The 21,213-nt window shown below is 41.3% G+C and overlaps 1 protein-coding gene across 1 annotated transcript in view; it reads left to right on the forward strand.

The window, feature by feature from the left end:
* The window catches only part of LOC135051739 (vomeronasal type-2 receptor 26-like), a 120,309-nt gene that overhangs the window by 64,165 nt on the left and 34,931 nt on the right, over nucleotides 1-21,213 (forward strand). The window contains exon 6 of the mRNA XM_063957405.1: nucleotides 20,552-20,761. Coding sequence (XP_063813475.1) covers nucleotides 20,552-20,761 — 210 coding nt within the window. The remainder of the gene's footprint in view (nucleotides 1-20,551; nucleotides 20,762-21,213) is intronic.

A 21,213-nucleotide genomic window follows, 5' to 3' on the forward strand; every position in this document is an offset into this window, starting at 1 on the left:
TACGAATGAATACACTATCGGTCAAAACGCGGCTGTTTAGATATGAATCTCGGTCATTTACTAACCATTCGTAATTGTAATGTCTACCGTGAAAATTCATTTGCGGCCGTGAAAAAATACAAATTGTAAAAAAGTCCTAAAAAAAACAGACCTGCTTTTGAGAAGCGTGTTTACATGTGTAGTCAATTATCCATTACTCACACCTGAATGTTTGGCCCTATAAAAGGGTCCCAGGCACATTTTTAAATTCTCTCACTCTGAAATGGCGGCTGTGGTGTGTGCTACTGATTTTCTGGTTGCTGGGGGATACCTGAGACTGCTCCATGAGTCTTCAAGAAATCAGGGCCAGGTAAGTGAACATGGTCAGCAGGTTGTACAGGTGCCGCGGAGGCTGCGCCAGCCACGTTTTTTAGGGGTCGTTTAAACTTAAACGCATTGTCTGATGATAGGGTCATACAGATGTTTCGCCTAAATAGAAACAACATTTTCCGACTGTATGACCTTGTCAAACTGGGACTAGACCCTGAGACAGCACGCTCTCGCTCTGTCTCAGGCCTGCACAAACTCCTGGCTGTGTTACACTTTATGGCTACTGGGAGCTTCCAGGCTGTGACAGGCGACATCATTGGTATCTCCCAGCCCACCTTTTCAAAATATTTGAATCAGGTGAGTTGAAAAATACATACACGTCTATGTCTAAGTGTTGCTTCTGTAAGGTCTTATAACACAGTATTGTACTGAATACAGATCATGACACTCACCTTATATTTATTAATGTCCACTCAGGTTTTGGATGTCTTGGAACCCCATATAAATGCCTCTTTCTGCTTCCCTACCCAGAAGTCGCAGTGGCATGCTGTCAGGGTAGCTTTCTATGAGCTTGCTCACATGCCCAATGTGCTGGGGGCCATAGATTGCACACACGTTGAGCTGAGACCACCTAGGGGCCGCCAATATATATATACCAATCGACATATGGCCCAATCCACTAATGTCCAGGTGGTTTGTGATGCAAATCTTAAAATTATGAGTGTGGATGCAGGTTACCCTGGCGGCTGCCATGACTCCTTCATCCTCAGTTAGTCATCTCTCTTCGATAAATTTGAGGACGGACAAATGCCTGATGGCTGGCTGCTGGGTATGTTCCAAGTGTGTTGTGTGTATGTGTATTAACTACAAACCTCATTTTTGTATAGGGTAATTAATCATCATACACATGTACTAATGTTGCCTAAATCTGTTTTTCAGGTGATGGTGGTTATGGCTGCTACTCTTGGCTACTTACTCCATTGTCCCAACCTGATTCTCCTGCTGAACACAGTTACAATCATGCACATAAGGCTACGCGGAATGTGATAGAAAGATGTTTTGGTGTGCTGAAATCTAGGTTTCGGTGTCTGGATAAATCTGCTGGCCTTTTGTTTTACAGTCCCTCAAAGGTGACTAGGATTGTGTTCTGCTGCTGTTTTCTACATAATCTGTGTTTGAATCAACATCTGGCACATGATGATAGTGGAAACAGTCAGCAAGCAGAGGAGTTAGAAACATCTGGTGACAGTGTGAGTACAGATTTAGGGAGACAGGTAAGGCAAGAAGTGATTTTGCGGTATTTTACCGGTAAGTTTTTTTTGGATGTAATTAACCTTGACTAACCACTTTGCTTTAATTTTTGTAAGTGTGAATGTGTGTTTTGTTCCTTAGTGTTTGTTCTTTATAGTGGCCTGTACATTTTAGTTTTGGATTGTTCAAAATACATTGACATTCATTACCCCATTAAATCATACACACATAGCGTGTTCTACAATGTTTGACACGGACACCGGAAGTTTTGTGATTACAATATTATCATTTTTATTGTGTTGCACAAATGTAATTTTGGAATTATTATTTTTTCTTGTGTGTGCTGGGTGCCGTGCTTTGAGCAGGGTCGCTGGCACGTGTTCTGGAGGATCTTCTAACAGGGGAGGTTACTGGGGTTTGGCTTGGGGAAGTGGTTCCTGAGCTGGAGCTCACTTGTTATGCTGCCATCAGAGTGATACTTTGGCTTAAGTTAAGGATACTGGCATTCAGCTGGTTATTACTTGCAGTGTGGCTGGCCACAATCCTCGACAAAGTCTCATTCACCACCTGATTGTGTTGGATGACTTGGATGAGTGCTTGCTGCTGGCGCTGTTGCTCATCAATGATGCGCGTCAAATTTGCCAGCATTTGTGTGTTGTCGGTCCGGATTTGTTCCATTGATGTGGCAATTCTGCCTACCTGGACAATCATTCTGCCCGAGTTCCGACTAATGCGCGGAAGATGATGGGGCAGACTGGCAAGGTGTTGGGTGTGGGCGTTCAGGCAGGCAGTGTTTTGGCTCTGTTGGGTTGCCCAAGTCTGCGGACATTTGTTGCTGGGGTGGAGCTGGGAGCAATTGTGGACTAACGGAGGCTTGGGGGATATCCTGCGGCTGGGTTGGCTGGGTCGGAACAACGGGCGTAAGGTGCAGTGTATAGGTGGCCTGTTGGTCTGGTTCCTGCTGGTCAACGTCGGCCATGAAAGTTGGTTCTTTATGGGGTGGGCAACATGCACTGTTTAGTTTAAATGTAATATATTTGGTAGTCCTAAACATTCCATGCTAAATAATACTCAGGACATTTTTAGATTTGAGGTGTGTTTATTAAAACTAGTAATCTTTCGTTTAAAAACACATATGTGCCATCACAGGCGTGCACAGAGACTGACTGGCGGGTTCCACACCTAACTACCTCCCCTCCATAGCATTATAGTGTTCTCTCACCTCCCCTGTCCAGGATATAGACTGCTCACCTGGATGGCCCAGAGGAGCGGATCAAGTAAGCAGTCTACATCCAGGACAGGGGAGGTGTGTGAACACTATAATGCTGTGGAGGGGGGGGGGGGTGATTAAGTTCGGTGAGTAAGCTGCTCTTCTTTTTCTGTGCATGTGTGTGGTCTCAATTTAGTAAGATGGGTGTTCATTGATGTTGGCCATAGCAACCAATAAGACTTAAAAATTCTTTGATTTTGCACCTTCAAGAAGTTAATACCTGCAATCTGATTGGTTGATACGGGAATCATGTCATCTCAACTACAACTCACATCATAGTAAATGTACTGTGTCAAAATGTTTGAATGTGTTTAGTGTAAGTTTTTACTCACCAGATAACTGAGGTGATCGTGGCTTATCACTTTGGGGACTAGCCAAAAGTGCCTGTGGTGGCTGGGACAAGACTGCGGAAATGCGACGCCTGGTTGGGGAAGATGGAGCCGCAGATTCCGAATCCACACGCCGCGTCTTACTTGGCCTCCTCGGTAAGTTCACAGAGCCCTGTGATGGGCGCCTTAGAGGAGGGTGGCTTGCAGAAGAAGAACCTATGTGAATATATAAACATTAATATTTTGTACTTCTATGTGTTTGCAGAATATGTGACTACAGTGAATTCTTACCTGCAATCCCAGCATCCTCATCAGTTGGCTGTGGCCTGTCTGTTGCGCTGGTCTGGCGTACTGTTGAAAAAGTGATCAAAACATTATGACCATACTTGGAATACTCATTGTTAACTGCAAAACCTTAGTGTACTGTAACCATCTTGTACGTAATGTTAAGTAAACTAATTTCTGGTTAAGCTATTCTGGATTACTTAATTGGGTGTGTCTTCTTAAATGAAGATGCTGTGGCACTAAATAATCCAGAAACATTGTTGAATTGTATGGAATATATTGCAGAGATTTAATAATTTAAACTTGACACAAACATAAAATACATATAATATATGCTAAAATATCAAAACACATGAATAAATACAAGACAAATGCAATTAGATACAACAGCTATGGACAAGCAATATCTCAGATTCAATATTCGAACTACACATACCAGCATGCACTGCACCAGATTTAACATTCACTAGTATAAAAACTTAGCCAATGCATGATGGGAATTGTAGTTTGGAAACACATTTACAGCTACAGGGTGCACAGGCCTGCACGACATTACCAACACAATGTTTGCATACTTAAAAACACGTTTAAATTTTGCAGCATGAACAATTTTGAATGTATAAAAAATAAAAAAAATTAAACAACTCACCATCCTGCGTTGGACGGTCCGAATCACGGACATGAGTTGCAGACACCACTTCTGCAGGAATAAGTGCCCGCACAGGCTCCTCCCAATCACGAAACGTTGCCCGGAAAGGGTGTCCACCCCCGGTTTGGCGGGCTGATTTTGCCTCCTTGGCCATCTTGGCCTAGACACGGCGCTTGATGTCATAAAACCTTTTTCTACACGTGTCCTCGGTCCGCCTCACCACACCCTCACTATTGACTGCCATGATAACTTTCCCCCACAGGACAGACTTCCTGCGGGAGGACACCTTGGCAGCATCCTGCCCAAACAATTGGCGCTGATGCCTCATCAGCTCCCGCACCAACGCCATGTTTTCAGCATAGCTGAACTTCACATTGCGCCCAGTCTTGGTAGTGGTGCGTGGCTGCGGAGCCACAGCACCATCACTATCACTGGAGGACGCAGCAACAGGCACCCCCTCCTCCTCCTCACTAACCTCCTCCCTCTCACTAACCCCCTCCACCTCACTCACCTCCTCCCTCTCACTCACCTCCTCCACCTCACTAACCTCCTCCCTCTCACTAACCTCCTCCACCACACTGACCTCTGAGTCAGACATAATCAGGACAAACTACACAAAACACAGAAAAAACAAAACAGAAAACACACTCCTCCACTACCACTACACACCACACAGCCAACACACACACACACACACACACACACACACACACACACACTCACTCACAAACAATGACAATAGACTTGAAAAAAAAAACAAGGACAAAAAAGTAGACAAACTTTGAAAAAACTACACAACAAGTATGACAAGACTGCTTACACACACAGTACAGAACTCAACAATCGCAAAACTCCTCTCAAAATCTACCAAAAACTCCACCAAACTCACCAACTCCTAATACACCTTCCTCTCTCCTCTCCACTAGCTAAACCCACGAGGTGCGGTGTGTTTGGGGCGTTTTTATAGTAATGTGCACAGACACTCCTCCATCACGAATACAACCAATCACGGACGAGTGACAAAAACGAAACTTAGGGTAAAAACGCGGCCGTAAAACAAAAAAACACTGCCGTAACAGACATGTGATGCAGTCGTAAAAAACACTGAAAACACGGCCGCAAAACAACCAAATCGGCAGCATTATACACCAGAAAAACACGAATGACATCGACATCAGACAACACTAAAAAATCAAATACGACAGCTTAGTAAATTAGTCGTAATCAATTCAAAAAGTTGCAATTTTACACTTTCGATGTCATTCGTGATTGAACTTTGACCTCTTTTGGAAAATTACGAATGTTAGTAAATATACCCCATGGTTCTTTAATTTTGGAGGCTTCCACTTTTTAGCAAGAAAATAAAAATACACATAAAATCTTCCTTTATTTATCCAAGAGAATTGGATTTAGCATTCCTCTAAAAAACTCACCTAGTCCCAGCAGAGATAACCAAATTACAGGTTTTTCACTGGGCAGTAGTTGCTTGGCACAGAACATGGTTGAGTTAGACTGGGAACAATATAGAATGAATAACCTTGTCCACATTGAGACTGATCCTCTTCTATTTTGGCAATCGGCAATGGCGGTAGCTAGAGGGGCTATCATTTCTTTTGTCTCAGCAGATTATATGAAATATTCCACCTCCTATGTGGAAATACAATCCTCTCTGACTGAGGTCATCCAATGGTTTCAGTCCAACCCTTGTCCTCCAACCAAAGATATTTATTACATGTCCAAATTCCACTTTGATGACTTTTTACAGAATACAGGTGACAAATATCTTTTTTGTTTTTTTGTTTTTTCCACATGTTTAGCTACAAAACTGACCACGTCATAATTAATCTTTTAAATGGCACAAAAGCCTCTTCGATTGTGTAAACCCTCTGCATAACAGATGGTTCTCTTATGAAGAACAACACCCTTATTGCTGAAACTTTGAGCAAGTTTTATGAAAATCTTTTCTCCCAGCCTGACCCAGCATTTTCTTCTTCCTCAAATCAGATTTCTCCACATCCCCTTTATCCGGCTTCTCACATGTCTCAAGCTACTTCCCCTCTTCCATCACATTTGTTAGACAGGGATTCATTACTGTTACCATCATTGCACCCTGAGTTGACATTCACTCTTTCAGCAGCAATTTCCCTGACTCTAGTACAGTATTTATTGGAAATAAATCAAGTAAAATCTGCCAAGGCACCCAGCCTGGATGGTTTGAGTTGTGAAATCTACAGGAATTTTTTTTTAATAATTAAATTAACTTTATTTGCTGTTTATAATCACATTATTTCATATTTAATTATACATGTTTTATACTAATTCTATCATATTTTATTACAACTCAGCCATAGTAAAACAATTCTCTTAGGTGGGTAGAATCCTCCCTTTACCAGTTTCGGCTTATTTCAATCCTGATAAAATACTGTTTATGGAGTAGAGTAACTTGCAGTGTCTGACCACAGCTCAGTGCCAACTCAAAAGGGCACACAATCTTGAAAATCATACTTATACAAAAGAGTGGTCTACAAACGCTTGTCAGATTCAGAGAAATATTCTATTGACCTACATGTATCCGCAGGGATGTTCTATAATCCTCAAAGTGTTGAATAAATAACACAAAAGAGATCCTCTGTTATTCAGTATTATCCAACACTTCCTCCTTATAGTAAATGAATAAACTTGATTCACCAAAATTTAGTGAGAAGCGTTTACATAAAGGTATCTTTTGAGTTCTCCCAATAATGACATCTACACTAGTATAGAAGCAACACTCAATATCTTTTGAGTAATGTAGCCACTAAACACTACAGTACAGAAGGTGAGTGGTGATCCTCAACTTTATTTCTCTGTTTGAATCTTACAAGTGCTTGTGGACCACTGTTCTGTATAAGACTATTTCACTCATGAATTTAGAATATAGCATGCATGCACATGGACAGCACTGCCTTAAACTTCAATACAGAATGCTCTGACCTTCACAGCCAGAGGCGTGGAGTTTTATACATTTCAAATGTGACATCACAATGGTAAACAAACTGCAACATTGAAAGGCAAAAATCAGGGTGAAGGGTTAGGACATCACAAGAACTCAATGTCCCAGTGAGTCTGTGTCCTGCCATATGTATGGGCTCAGTCTTCCTCTTAAAGACCTGTATAATCTGGTTAGATATTGCTTTGTTTAATTTAAGTTTTAGAAAGGAACATATGTAAGATCAAGTTTCCATCCATAATCAGGATCACAAAGCTCTTCATTGGGATAATTGTGAATTCACCTTCTTATCACATCTAACAAATCCTGTCTGTGTAACCTGGACAATAAGTACTGTATTTCCATGTTTTTGGATACACTTACAATTTTTATTTCTCCTTCAGTTACTTGTATATTTATTTGCAGTATTCACAAACATCTTCATGAACCTATATTATTTTGTCTTTACACACCTGCAAATCCAGTCTGAATTACCTTTTGCTTTTTGCAAACCCTCTCATGTCTTCTCATTTCTAACACCTCCTTCTACTTCAATTTCGGCAACTACATAAACTTTCTGCTGTAATCAAATCACTGCCACTGAACACTTCCAACACTACCCTTTCACCTGCATTTCTGCTATCCTACTGCACTGTTCATCTTACAAGCACCACTACTATTTTCAAATTTATCATACTATTAACCTCCTCCACACTACAGCATGTCTAGCCTGGCACTATCACCCCCCAACACTGATTGTCTGCCCTATCCTTTTCCCTGTCCCCTGCTCCCACCTCTATCCTTCTCCCCTATTCTCCTACATTTCATCCTCTCTCCCCTCCTGTGTCTCCCATCCACACCACTACCTCACTTCCACTCCTCCCTGACACCCCACTGTAATTTACCTCTACCGTACCTTGGGCCCAATCATCCACCACTCTGCCCTGCTATCTCCCTCCTCTACCTACCTCACCTCATACCCCTCTGTACCACACTTTACTCCCTCCATGCTCAACTGCTGCAGTGTCCCTTCCTAGACCAGGAGCCAGCACCCTCACTATACCCTCTGTATCCCTGTCTTCTAAATCCAACTCATTGCTACAGCAACCCTGATAATCTCATTCACATCACTCCCTCGGACTCTCTCCCTTTCTCCTGTTCACTCTGGAATGCCAGATCTGTCTGTAATAAACTGGTCCCCACTCATGACCTTTTTATCTCAAATTCCTTGCATCTCCTAGCCATTACTGAAACTTGGATTACCCCCTCTGACAGTTTCTCCCGCTGCTTTCTCTGCAGGGTGTCTCACATTCTCACCCCCCACCCCTACCTGGGGGTCATCACGGTGGTGGTGTTGGGCTCCTACTACCCTCTAGCTACTCATACCAACTCATACCACCAGAACCATCCCTTACATTCTCTACATTTGAGGTCCATGCCATATCCCTCTTCCAACCTGTTCATCTTCGAGTAGCTGTCATTTATCGCCCCCCTGGCGTGCCCTCCAAATTCCTTGACAACTTTGCTTTCTGGCTTCCTCACTTCATCTCTTCTGACATTCCCTCCATTATCCTAGGCGATTTCAACATCCCTATCGATAACCCGACAAAATTACCTGCATCTAAACTCTTTAACCTCACCTCTTGTCTTGGTCTCATCCAGTGGACCTCCTCCCCCTTCCATGTGAGTGGAAGCTCACTGAATCTGGTTTTCACTCACCGCTGTGATCTTTCTGATATCTCTAACTCCTTGTTTACTCTGTTTTGGGTCACATTTCAATATGATATTCATGTATGGCAAATTATCTGAGTCTGTTGAGTTGTGTCTTTTAACTCATGTGGTTTCCTCCCCAGAAGGGTTTTCTACTGACATTGCTCAAACATTGGATAATGCTATGACATGACAGAACTAAGACATGGTTCTTTAATTTTGGAGGCTTCCACTTTTTAGCAAGAAAATAAAAATACACATAAAATCTTCCTTTATTTATCCAAGAGAATTGGATTTAGTATTCCTCTAAAAAACTCACCTAGTCCCAGCAGAGATAACTAAATTACAGGTTTTTCACTGGGCAGTAGTTGCTTGGCACAGAACATGGTTGAGTTAGACTGGGAACAATATAGAATGAATAACCTTGTCCACATTAAGACTGATCCTCTTCTATTTTGGCAATCGGCAATGGCGGTAGCTAGAGGGGCTATCATTTCTTTTGTCTCAGCAGATTATATGAAATATTCCACCTCCTATGTGGAAATACAATCCTCTCTGACTGAGGTCATCCAATGGTTTCAGTCCAACCCTTGTCCTCCAACCAAAGATATTTATTACATGTCCAAATTCCACTTTGATTACTTTTTACAGAATACAGGTGACAAATATCTTTTTTGTTTTTTTGTTTTTTCCACACGTTTAGCTACAAAACTGACCACGTCATAATTAATCTTTTAAATGGCACAAAAGCCTCTTCGATTGTGTAAACCCTCTGCATAACAGATGGTTCTCTTATGAAGAACAACACCCGTATTGCTGAAACTTTGAGCAAGTTTTATGAAAATCTTTTCTCCCAGCCTGACCCAGCATTTTCTTCTTCCTCAAATCAGATTTCTCCACATCCCCTTTATCCGGCTTCTCACATGTCTCAAGCTACTTCCCCTCTTCCATCACATTTGTTAGACAGGGATTCATTACTGTTACCATCATTGCACCCTGAGTTGACATTCACTCTTTCAGCAGCAATTTCCCTGACTCTAGTACAGTATTTATTGGAAATAAATCAAGTAAAATCTGCCAAGGCCCCCAGCCTGGATGGTTTGAGTTGTGAAATCTACAGGAATTTTTTTTTTTTAAATAATTAAATTAACTTTATTTGCTGTTTATAATCACATTATTTCATATTTAATTATACATGTTTTATACTAATTCTATCATATTTTATTACAACTCAGCCATAGTAAAACAATTCTCTTAGGTGGGTAGAATCCTCCCTTTACCAGTTTCGGCTGATTTCAATCCTGATAAAATACTGTTTATGGAGTAGAGTAACTTGCAGTGTCTGACCACAGCTCAGTGCCAACTCAAAAGGGCACACAATCTTGAAAATCATACTTATACAAAAGAGTGGTCTACAAACGCTTGTCAGATTCAGAGAAATATTCTATTGACCTACATGTATCCGCAGGGATGTTCTATAATCCTCAAAGTGTTGAATAAATAACACAAAAGAGGTCCTCTGTTATTCAGTATTATCCAACACTTCCTCCTTATAGTAAATGAATAAACTTGATTCACCAAAATTTAGTGAGAAGCGTTTACATAAAGGTATCTTTTGAGTTCTCCCAATAATGACATCTACACTAGTATGGAAGCAACACTCAATATCTTTTGAGTAATGTAGCCACTAAACACTACAGTACAGAAGGTGAGTGGTGATCCTCAACTTTATTTCTCTGTTTGAATCTTACAAGTGCTTGTGGACCACTGTTCTGTATAAGACTATTTCACTCATGAATTTAGAATATAGCATGCATGCACATGGACAGCACTGCCTTAAACTTCAATACAGAATGCTCTGACCTTCACAGCCAGAGGCGTGGAGTTTTATACATTTCAAATGTGACATCACAATGGTAAACAAACTGCAACATTGAAAGGCAAAAATCAGGGTGAAGGGTTAGGACATCACAAGAACTCAATGTCCCAGTGAGTCTGTGTCCTGCCATATGTATGGCCTCAGTCTTCCTCCTAAAGACCTGTATAATCTGGTTAGATTTGCATTGTTTAATTTAAGTTTTAGAAAGGAACATATGTAAGATCAAGTTTCCATCCATAATCAGGATCACAAAGCTCTTCATTGGGATAATTGTGAATTCACCTTCTTATCACATCTTACAAATCCTGTCTGTGTAACCTGGACAATAAGCACTGTATTTCCATGTTTTTGGAGGCACTTAAAATTTTTATTTCTCCTTCAGTTACTTGTATATTTATTTGCAGTATTCACAAACATCTTCATGAACCTATATCATTTTGTCTTTACAAACCTGCATATTCAGTCTGAATTACCTTTTGCTTTTTGCTAACCCTCTCATGTCTTCTCATTTCTAACACCTCCTTCTACTTCAATTTCTGCAACTACATAAACTTTCTACTGTAATCAAATCACTGCCACTGAACACTTCCAACACTGCCCTTTCACCTGCATTTCTGCTATCCTACTGCACTGTTCATCTTACAAGCACCACTACTATTTTCAAATTTATCATACTATTAACCTCCTCCACACTACAGCATGTCTAGCCTGTCACTATCACCGCCCAACATTGCTTGTCTGTCCTATCCTTTTCCCTGTCCCCTGCTCCCACCTCTATCCTTCTCCCCTATTCTCCTACATTTCATCCTCTCTCCCCTCCTGTGTCTCCCATCCACACCACTACCTCACTTCCACTCCTCCCTGACACCCCACTGTAATTTACCTCTACCGTACCTTGGGCCCAATCATCCACCACTCTGCCCTGCTATCTCCCTCCTCTACCTACCTCACCTCATACCCCTCTGTACCACACTTTACTCCCTCCATGCTCAACTGCTGCAGTGTCCCTTCCTAGACCAGGAGCCAGCACCCTCACTCTACCCTCTGTATCCCTGTCTTCTAAATCCAACTCATTGCTACAACAATCCTGATAATCTCATTCACATCACTCTCTCGGACTCTCTCCCTTTCTCCTGTTCACTCTGGAATGCCAGATCTGTCTGTAATAAACTGGTCCCCACTCATGACCTTTTTATCTCAAATTCCATGCATCTCCTAGCCATTACTGAAACTTGGATTACCCCCTCTAACAGTTTCTCCCGCTGCTTTCTCTGCAGGGGGTCTCACATTCTCACCCCCCACCCCAACCTGGGGGTCACCACGGTGGTGGTGTTGGGCTCCTACTACCCTCTAGCTACTCATACCAACTCATACCACCAGAACCATCCCTTACATTCTCTACATTTGAGGTCCATGCCATATCCCTCTGCCAACCTGTTCATCATCGAGTAGCTGTCATTTATCGCCCCCTTGGCATGCCCTCCAAATTCCTTGACAACTTTGCTTTCTGGCTTCCTCACTTCATCTCTTCTGACATTCCCTCCATTATCCTAGACATTTCAACATCCCTATCGATAACCCGACAAAATTACCTGCATCTAAACTCTTTAACCTCACCTCTTGTCTTGGTCTCATCCAGTGGACCTCCTCCCCCTCCCATGTGAGTGGAAGCTCACTGAATCTGGTTTTCACTCACCGCTGTGATCTTTCTGGTATCTCAAACTCCTTGTTTACTCTGTTTTGAGTCACATTTCAATATGATATTCATGTATGGCAAATTATCTGAGTCTGTTGAGTTGTGTCTTTTAACTCATGTGGTTTCCTCCCCAGAAGGGTTTTCTACTGACATTGCTCAAACATTGGATAATGCTATGACATGACAGAACTAAGACATGGTTCTTTAATTTTGGAGGCTTCCACTTTTTAGCAAGAAAATAAAAATACACATAAAATCTTCCTTTATTTATCCAAGAGAATTGGATTTAGTATTCCTCTAAAAAACTCACCAAGTCCCAGCAGAGATAACCAAATAACAGGTTTTTCACTGGGCAGTAGTTGCTTGGCACAGAACATGGTTGAGTTAGACTGGGAACAATATAGAATGAATAACCTTGTCCACATTGAGACTGATCCTCTTCTATTTTGGCAATCGGCAATGGCGGTAGCTAGAGGGGCTATCATTTCTTTTGTCTCAGCAGATTATATGAAATATTCCACCTCCTATGTGGAAATACAATCCTCTCTGACTGAGGTCATCCAATGGTTTCAGTCCAACCCTTGTCCACCAACCAAAGATATTTATTACATGTCCAAATTCCACTTTGATTACTTTTTACAGAATACAGGTGACAAATATCTTTTTTGTTTTTTTGTTTTTTCCACACGTTTAGCTACAAAACTGACCACGTCATAATTAATCTTTTAAATGGCACAAAAGCCTCTTCGATTGTGTAAACCCTCTGCATAACAGATGGTTCTCTTATGAAGAACAACACCCTTATTGCTGAAACTTTGAGCAAGTTTTATGAAAATCTTTTCTCCCAGCCTGACCCAGCATTTTCTTCTTCCTCAAATCAGATTTCTCCACATCCCCTTTATCCGGCTTCTCACATGTCTCAAGCTACTTCCCCTCTTCCATCACATTTGCTAGACAGGGATTCATTACTGTTACCATCATTGCACCCTGAGTTGACATTCACTCTTTCAGCAGCAATTTCCCTGACTCTAGTACAGTATTTATTGGAAATAAATCAAGTAAAATCTGCCAAGGCACCCAGCCTGGATGGTTTGAGTTGTGAAATCTACAGGAATTTTTTTTTAATAATTAAATTAACTTTATTTGCTGTTTATAATCACATTATTTCATATTTAATTATACATGTTTTATACTAATTCTATCATATTTTATTACAACTCAGCCATAGTAAAACAATTCTCTTAGGTGGGTAGAATCCTCCCTTTACCAGTTTCGGCTTATTTCAATCCTGATAAAATACTGTTTATGGAGTAGAGTAACTTGCAGTGTCTGACCACAGCTCAGTGCCAACTCAAAAGGGCACACAATCTTGAAAATCATACTTATACAAAAGAGTGGTCTACAAACGCTTGTCAGATTCAGAGAAATATTCAATTGACCTACATGTATCCGCAGGGATGTTCTATAATCCTCAAAGTGTTGAATAAATAACACAAAAGAGATCCTCTGTTATTCAGTATTATCCAACACTTCCTCCTTATAGTAAATGAATAAACTTGATTCACCAAAATTTAGTGAGAAGCGTTTACATAAAGGTATCTTTTGAGTTCTCCCAATAATGACGTCTACACTAGTATAGAAGCAACACTCAATATCTTTTGAATAATGTAGCCACTAAACACTACAGTACAGAAGGTGAGTGGTGATCCTCAACTTTATTTCTCTGTTTGAATCTTACAAGTGCTTGTGGACCACTGTTCTGTATAAGACTATTTCACTCATGAATTTAGAATATAGCATGCATGCACATGGACAGCACTGCCTTAAACTTCAATACAGAATTCTCTGACCTTCACAACCAGAGGCGTGGAGTTTTATACATTTCAAATGTGACATCACAATGGTAAACAAACTGCAACATTGAAAGGCAAAAATCAGGGTGAAGGGTTAGGACATCACAAGAACTCAATGTCACAGTGAGTCTGTGTCCTGCCATATGTATGGCCTCAGTCTTCCTCTTAAAGACCTGTATAATCTGGTTAGATATTGCATTGTTTAATTTAAGTTTTAGAAAGGAACATATGTAAGATCAAGTTTCCATCCATAATCAGGATCACAAAGCTCTTCATTGGGATAATTGTGAATTCACCTTCTTATCACATATAACAAATCCTGTCTGTGTAACCTGGACAATAAGAACTGTATTTCTATGTTTTTGGAGGCACTTACAATTTTTATTTCTCCTTCAGTTACTTGTATATTTATTTGCAGTATTCACAAACATCTTCATGAACCTATATCATTTTGTCTTTACAAACCTGCAAATCCAGTCTGAATTACCTTTTGCTTTTTGCTAACCCTCTCATGTCTTCTCATTTCTAAAACCTCCTTCTACTTCAATTTCTGCAACTACATAAACTTTCTGCTGTAATCAAATCACTGCCACTGAACACTTCCAACACTGCCCTTTCACCTGCATTTCTGCTATCCTACTGCACTGTTCATCTTACAAGCACCACTACTATTTTCAAATGTATCATACTATTTACCTCCTCCACACTACAGCATGTCTAGCCTGTCACTATCACCCCCCAACATTGCTTGTCTGCCCTATCCTTTTCCCTGTCCCCTGCTCCCACCTCTATCCTTCTCCCCTATTCTCCTACATTTCATCCTCTCTCCCCTCATTTGTCTCCCATCCACACCACTACCTCACTTCCACTCCTCCCTGACACCCCACTGTAATTTACCTCTATCCTACCTTGGGCCCAATCATCCACCACTCTGCCCTGCTATCTCTCTCCTCTACCTACCTCACCTCATACCCCTCTGTACCACACTTTACTCCCTCCATGCTCAACTGCTGCAGTGTCCCTTCCTAGACCAGGAGCCAGCACCCTCACTATACCCTCTGTATCCCTGTCTTCTAAATCCAACTCATTGCTACAACAATACTGATAATCTCATTCACATCACTCTCTCGGACTCTCTCCCTTTCTCCTGTTCACTCTGGAATGCCTGATCTGTCTGTAATAAATTGGTCCCCACTCATGACCTTTTTATCTCAAATTCCTTGCATCTCCTAGCCATTACTGAAACTTGGATTACCCCCACTGACAGTTTCTCCCGCTGCTTTCTCTGCAGGGGGTCTCACATTCTCACCCCCCACCCCAACCTGGGGGTCACCACGGTGGTGGTGTTGGGCTCCTACTACCCTCTAGCTACTCATACCAACTCATACCACCAGAACCATCCCTTACATTCTCTACATTTGAGGTCCATGCCATATCCCTCTTCCAACCTGTTCATCTTCGAGTAGCTGTCATTTATCGCCGCCCTGGCATGCCCTCCAAATTCCTTGACAACTTTGCTTTCTGGCTTCCTCACTTCATCTCTTCTGACATTCCCTCCATTATCCTAGGCGATTTCAACATCCCTATCGATAACCCGACAAAATTACCTGCATCTAAACTCTTTAACCTCACCTCTTGTCTTGGTCTCATCCAGTGGACCTCCTCCCCCTCCCATGTGAGTGGAAGCTCACTGAATCTGGTTTTCACTCACCGCTGTGATCTTTCTGATATCTCTAACTCCTTGTTCCCCCTTTCTGACCATCACCTGCTCACTTTTAACCTAAGACTACCATCACTAAGTGTAACATTGAGGCTATTGACATCACTTCCCTATCTTCCCTCTTTGACTCACTGCTCTCTCTTATTCTCTCTCTTTCCTGCCCTGAACAAGCTACTTCCCTTTACAATGCATCCCTTACCTCTGCTCTTGACTCTGTCACCCCACCAACCACAGTTCACCCTCACAGATTGACACCTCAACCCTGGCACACCAAATGCACCAGATATCTGCAAAAATGCTCACGTACTGCTGAGCAACAGTGGAGGAAATCAAGCAATAGGCCAACTTGCTCCACTACAAAATTTTGCTCTCATCCTACTTTGCTGCCCTTACCCTCTGTAAACAATCTTACTTCAAAAACCTCATCTCTTCGAAATCCACAAACCCCAGGTGCCTCTTTGCTACTGTCAACTCACTCCTCTGCCCACCCTCACCTCAACTCCCCCACTTTCTGCTCTTGACTTTGCAACCTACTTCACATCCAAAATTTACTCCATTCGCCAGGACATAATATCCCACCAGATCCTTAGCAACCCCCCTCCTCCATTTCTTGACCCCCCTCTCCTTCCCTCCTACCAACTCAAACAACTATCTTCCCTGTATCTGAAGAGAAAGTCATGGTTCTTATTCGGTCCTCACCCCTCTCCACCTCCACACTTGACCCTATTCCCTTCTGCCTTCTCTGCTTCCTTTTTTCTTCTGCCTGTTCCCATCTTACCCATTTACTCAATCTCTCACTCTAATCAGGCACTGTCCCTTATGCCTTCAAGCATGCACTTGTCTCCCCTATTCTGAAAAAACCTACCCTTGATCCAACCAATCTCTCCAACTACCGACCCATCTCTCTTCTCCCTTTTGCCTCCAAACTCCTTGAGCGCATTGTCTACAACCACCTCACAGTCTTTCTTTCTTCCCGCTCACTGCTTATCCCTTTCCAGTGTGGTTTCCATTCTCAGCACTCCACTGAAACTGCCAGCATGTAAGTCTGCAATGACCTCCTTGCTGCTAAATTCAGGTGCCACTACTCTCTGCTTATTCTCCTTGACCTCACTGCTGTTTTTGATACCATAAACCACCTTCTCCTCCTGCAAATCCTTTACTCCCTTGGTTTGCGTGATAATGCTCTCTCTTGGATGTCCTCCTACCTTTCTGACCGTTCCTTCTCTGTCTCCTCTCATTACCTTTCCCCCACTTCCTCTACCAGTAGGTTTCTCCCAAGGTTCTGTTCTTTGGCCTCTCCTTTTCTCTCTCTACACATCCTCATTAGGTGAGCTCATTATCTCTTTTGACTTAAAATATCATCTCTATGCTGACGATACTCAAACTATCTTTCCTCCCCTGACCTCTCCCCTGCTCTCCTCTTTCATATTTCCAACTGTCTCTCTGCTATCTCCTCCTGTATGTACCTGTGCTTTCTTAAACTTAACATGTCTAAGACTGAGCTGATCATTTTCCCTCCCTCCTGCATAACCTCACCTCCCACAATCTCATTATCCAATGATGGCACATATATCTCCTCTATCCCCCAAGTGTGATGTCTTGGAGTAACCCTTGACTCTACCCTCTACTTCAAACCACACATTCAGTACCTCTCAAAAACCTGCCATTTCCATCTCAAAAACATCTCCAGGATCAGACCCTTCTCACCCAGGATGCTACTAAGACACTCATCCACTCACTGGTCATCTCCAGATTGGACTACTGCAATCTTCTCCTATCTAGCCTCCCTCAAAAATGACTTTCTCCACTTCAGTCTATCCTCAATGCTGCTGCCCATCTCATCTTCCTCACCAAATGTACTACATCCACATCCCCTGTCTTGCAGGACCTTCACTGGTTACACTCACCTACAAAGCCCTCACTCACTTCTCCCTCTTACATCTCTGACCTTATATCTCTCTACATTCCCACCCGTCCTCTTCGCTGCTAATGCACACCATCTCTCCTGCCATCTGATTACCTCCTCCCACTCCTACCTACAAGATTTTGCACATGCTGCTCCCTATCTCTGGAATGCTCTACCTCTCCCATCCGACTCTCCACCTCCCTACAAAACTTCAAATGGGCTCTCAAGACCCACTTCTTCACCAAACCCAGCCAAATCTCCTCCCATCCCTCTTGCCTATTCTCACTGTTTACCCCTTCTGTGTCTCTCCGGTTTGTTAGCCCCTCACCTTTTAGATTGTAAACTTGCAAGAGCAGGGACTTCTTTCCTCATGTGCCTTTCCTTTTCTTACTTACACTATCTTATACGTCATACTCCTTTTGATGGCAACTAACCTCAGGTTTTCTATACCTGTCCTATATTGTCTTGAACTGTTAGTGTTTTTTCTTGTTTGCTCATTTGATTATATATTGTGTAATGGGCGCTGCGGATCCCTTGTGGTGCCATATAAATAAAGGATAATAATAAATAACTTTGTTTCGATCATATTTAATAGCAGCACAGTGCAATCATCTTTGCAAGATCACCGGGAGCATCCTATTAAAATAAGAAACAAAACAAGTAAAAATAGTACGCAGTTTACGTAATGAGTACACACATTTTTTTTATCTAGATTCCTAAAAGCATGTTTATTATGTTAAATTGCAAATATTAAGGTATATAAATTTAATTAACTCCACCTTTAAATCATAACCTTAGACATTACTAATGTTAATATAACTTGTGACCTTTATGAGAACGTGATAATGCAATCACAATTTCATACAATCAATTTTCATACAATCAAAGCGAATACATTTTCAGTGTCCAATCAAATTTGCTGATCGTGATCATTTTCAACTGATTTGTGCGATAAGTGACCTATGCTTTCAGATATGTCTTCATACAATTTATCTGACTATTCAAAAGACTTTAGGAATCCTGCTCCTAACATGATACTGTCTGGCATTTTCCAGGCTCCTAGCTACCAGTAAATCAGGGTACCTTCTGGCTTTTTATTCTTTGTCTATCTACAATAGTGATTGGCTGTATGATGAAAATCCCAGTGGTTGGATTTTGGATTGTGCCTTGTCATAGGAGCCACCTTAATACCCTTTGTGTTCCCTTATGGGTGAGATATAGACCTTAGATCCACATCTAAAGTTTTTAACCTGAGCAGATCTTTGTTTCAACAAACTAGACACTACATATCCTCACTCCCACCTACCCACCACCAACCCTATGTTTTCAGAAAACTCGAATTCCATAACCACAGTAGCTTAGTAAATTTCTGATTTTGGTTTAAAAAAGTTGCAACAAAAACGGCCAATGTCAGCCGAAATCAATCTCAAATAAATTTGCCTGAAACACAAATTTTTGTATATGTACCACTGTGTATCCTTTTTAGAACTGTTTTTGTCTTTATGTGTTTATAGAGTGCTCACTGCACTTTATTTTGAAAATGCGTGGTTACATTTGTTGGGCAGTGATCAAACTGCTCACTTGTAATGAAGGTGATTATTTTATGTTATTTAAAATTCTAGATGTACATTCAGCAGCGGAGTGCTAGTGTTCTTATGATTGGACTGGTGCTTTCTTTGATGTTCAAAATCAGGGCTGGAATAAAGGCCACATGGGCCTAAGGCAGAAAATTATCAAGGTTTTATTGTTAGAAGTGGAGGTTCTGTGCACAGTACGGTGTGGATGTGGCTAATGCAATGTGGGTACTTATGGTGCAGTACGGATGGTGTAATGGTTAGCATTACTGCCTCACAGCACTGAGGTCATGGATTTTATTCCCACCATGGCTCTAACTGTGCAAAGTGTATATATTCTCCCCGTACTTGCGTGGGTATCCTCTGGGTACTCCGGTTTCCTCCCACAATCCAAAAATATAATGGTAGGTTAATTGTCTCCCAACAATATTAACCCTAGTGTGAATGAGTGTGCATGTACATGTGATAGGGAATATAGATTGTAAGCTCCACTGGGGCAGGGACTGATGTGAATGAGCAAACACTGTATTCTCTCAGTAAAGCGCTGCTGAATATGTGTGCGCTATATAAATAACTGGTAATAAATAATAAACAAATAAATACTTATGCCCCTACACCATCAACCACAGTATCTCCCTTAATAAGTATAAAATAAATGCATAATTTTGTGAGTAAAATAAAAATGCAAATGTAATAGTTAACATTTTTGACCAACCCAGTGGATATTTGGGTGGGTTGTCCCCATAATGCTGTCCTGATGTTGGACCTATTTTGTTTTGGCAGTCTGGACCTGCAGTTCCCCCTGCCCCATTGTAAATTTTGCCGTGAAATTATGCCGTACATGTGGAATATTCATGGTTATATCATTGATTTCTTGCAGTCAATGAGCTCCTGGTTTACTGGCATTTGTGCTATGCCAGGTGATTATGTGGCTGTTTTCAGTAACACTATACTAAATTGTATAGGAAGGACACTTGATTTACTATATCCATTTATTTTGAAAATTTTTATCAACTATAAACAATTGTAATAGAGGAGTACAATACAATATGTAGTAACAATTATTCTACCCTATGTATTACAATATACAGTACTGCTGTCTTATATAATTAATTTTAAAAAATATTTACAAATACATATTCATTCCTCTAGTACATGTTAAGACTTAATTTCCAAGATCCCACTGGAGAAGAAATCTATTTCAATGATAAAGGAGAAATGACAACATTTTACTACATTAATAATTATGCAGTGATATCTGCTAAACGTTTTTCCATCAGGAAAGTTGGCCAATGTAATTCTACATCTCCTGAAGGAGAAAAGGTTACAGAACCAGAAACCATATTTTGGAAACATGGTCAAGTTAGTATCCCTGTGTGATGAAGAAAAATAAATGCCACCATATGTGATACTCGATAATAATTTATAGACTGTTCTTTAAATGGCAATTATATGCTTTTTAGGTGTGGAAAAGAAGATTCTAAGAGGGGTAAGGAACCACTGGATAAACTGGCAGAGAGGGGCAACTGAAGTACAGTGATGAATGAGGAAAATTATGTAGGCAGCAGCATTATCTATGGACTATGGGAGTAATTCAGACCTGATTGTAGCAGCAGATTTGTTAGCAGTTGGGCAAAACCATGTGCACTGCAAGCGGGGGTAGGGGGGGGGGTGTCAGATATGACATGTGCAGAGAGAGTTAGATTTGGGTGGGGTGTGTTCAAACTAAAATCTAAATTGTAGTGTAAAAATAAAGCAGCCAGTATTTTGTGAGCAGGGGCTTCCTACCACTATGTCTGTCTGTTTTTGCCCTG

This window comes from Pseudophryne corroboree, chromosome 1 (genome assembly GCF_028390025.1).
Source record: "Pseudophryne corroboree isolate aPseCor3 chromosome 1, aPseCor3.hap2, whole genome shotgun sequence".
NCBI classification, from domain to species: Eukaryota; Metazoa; Chordata; class Amphibia; order Anura; family Myobatrachidae; genus Pseudophryne; species Pseudophryne corroboree.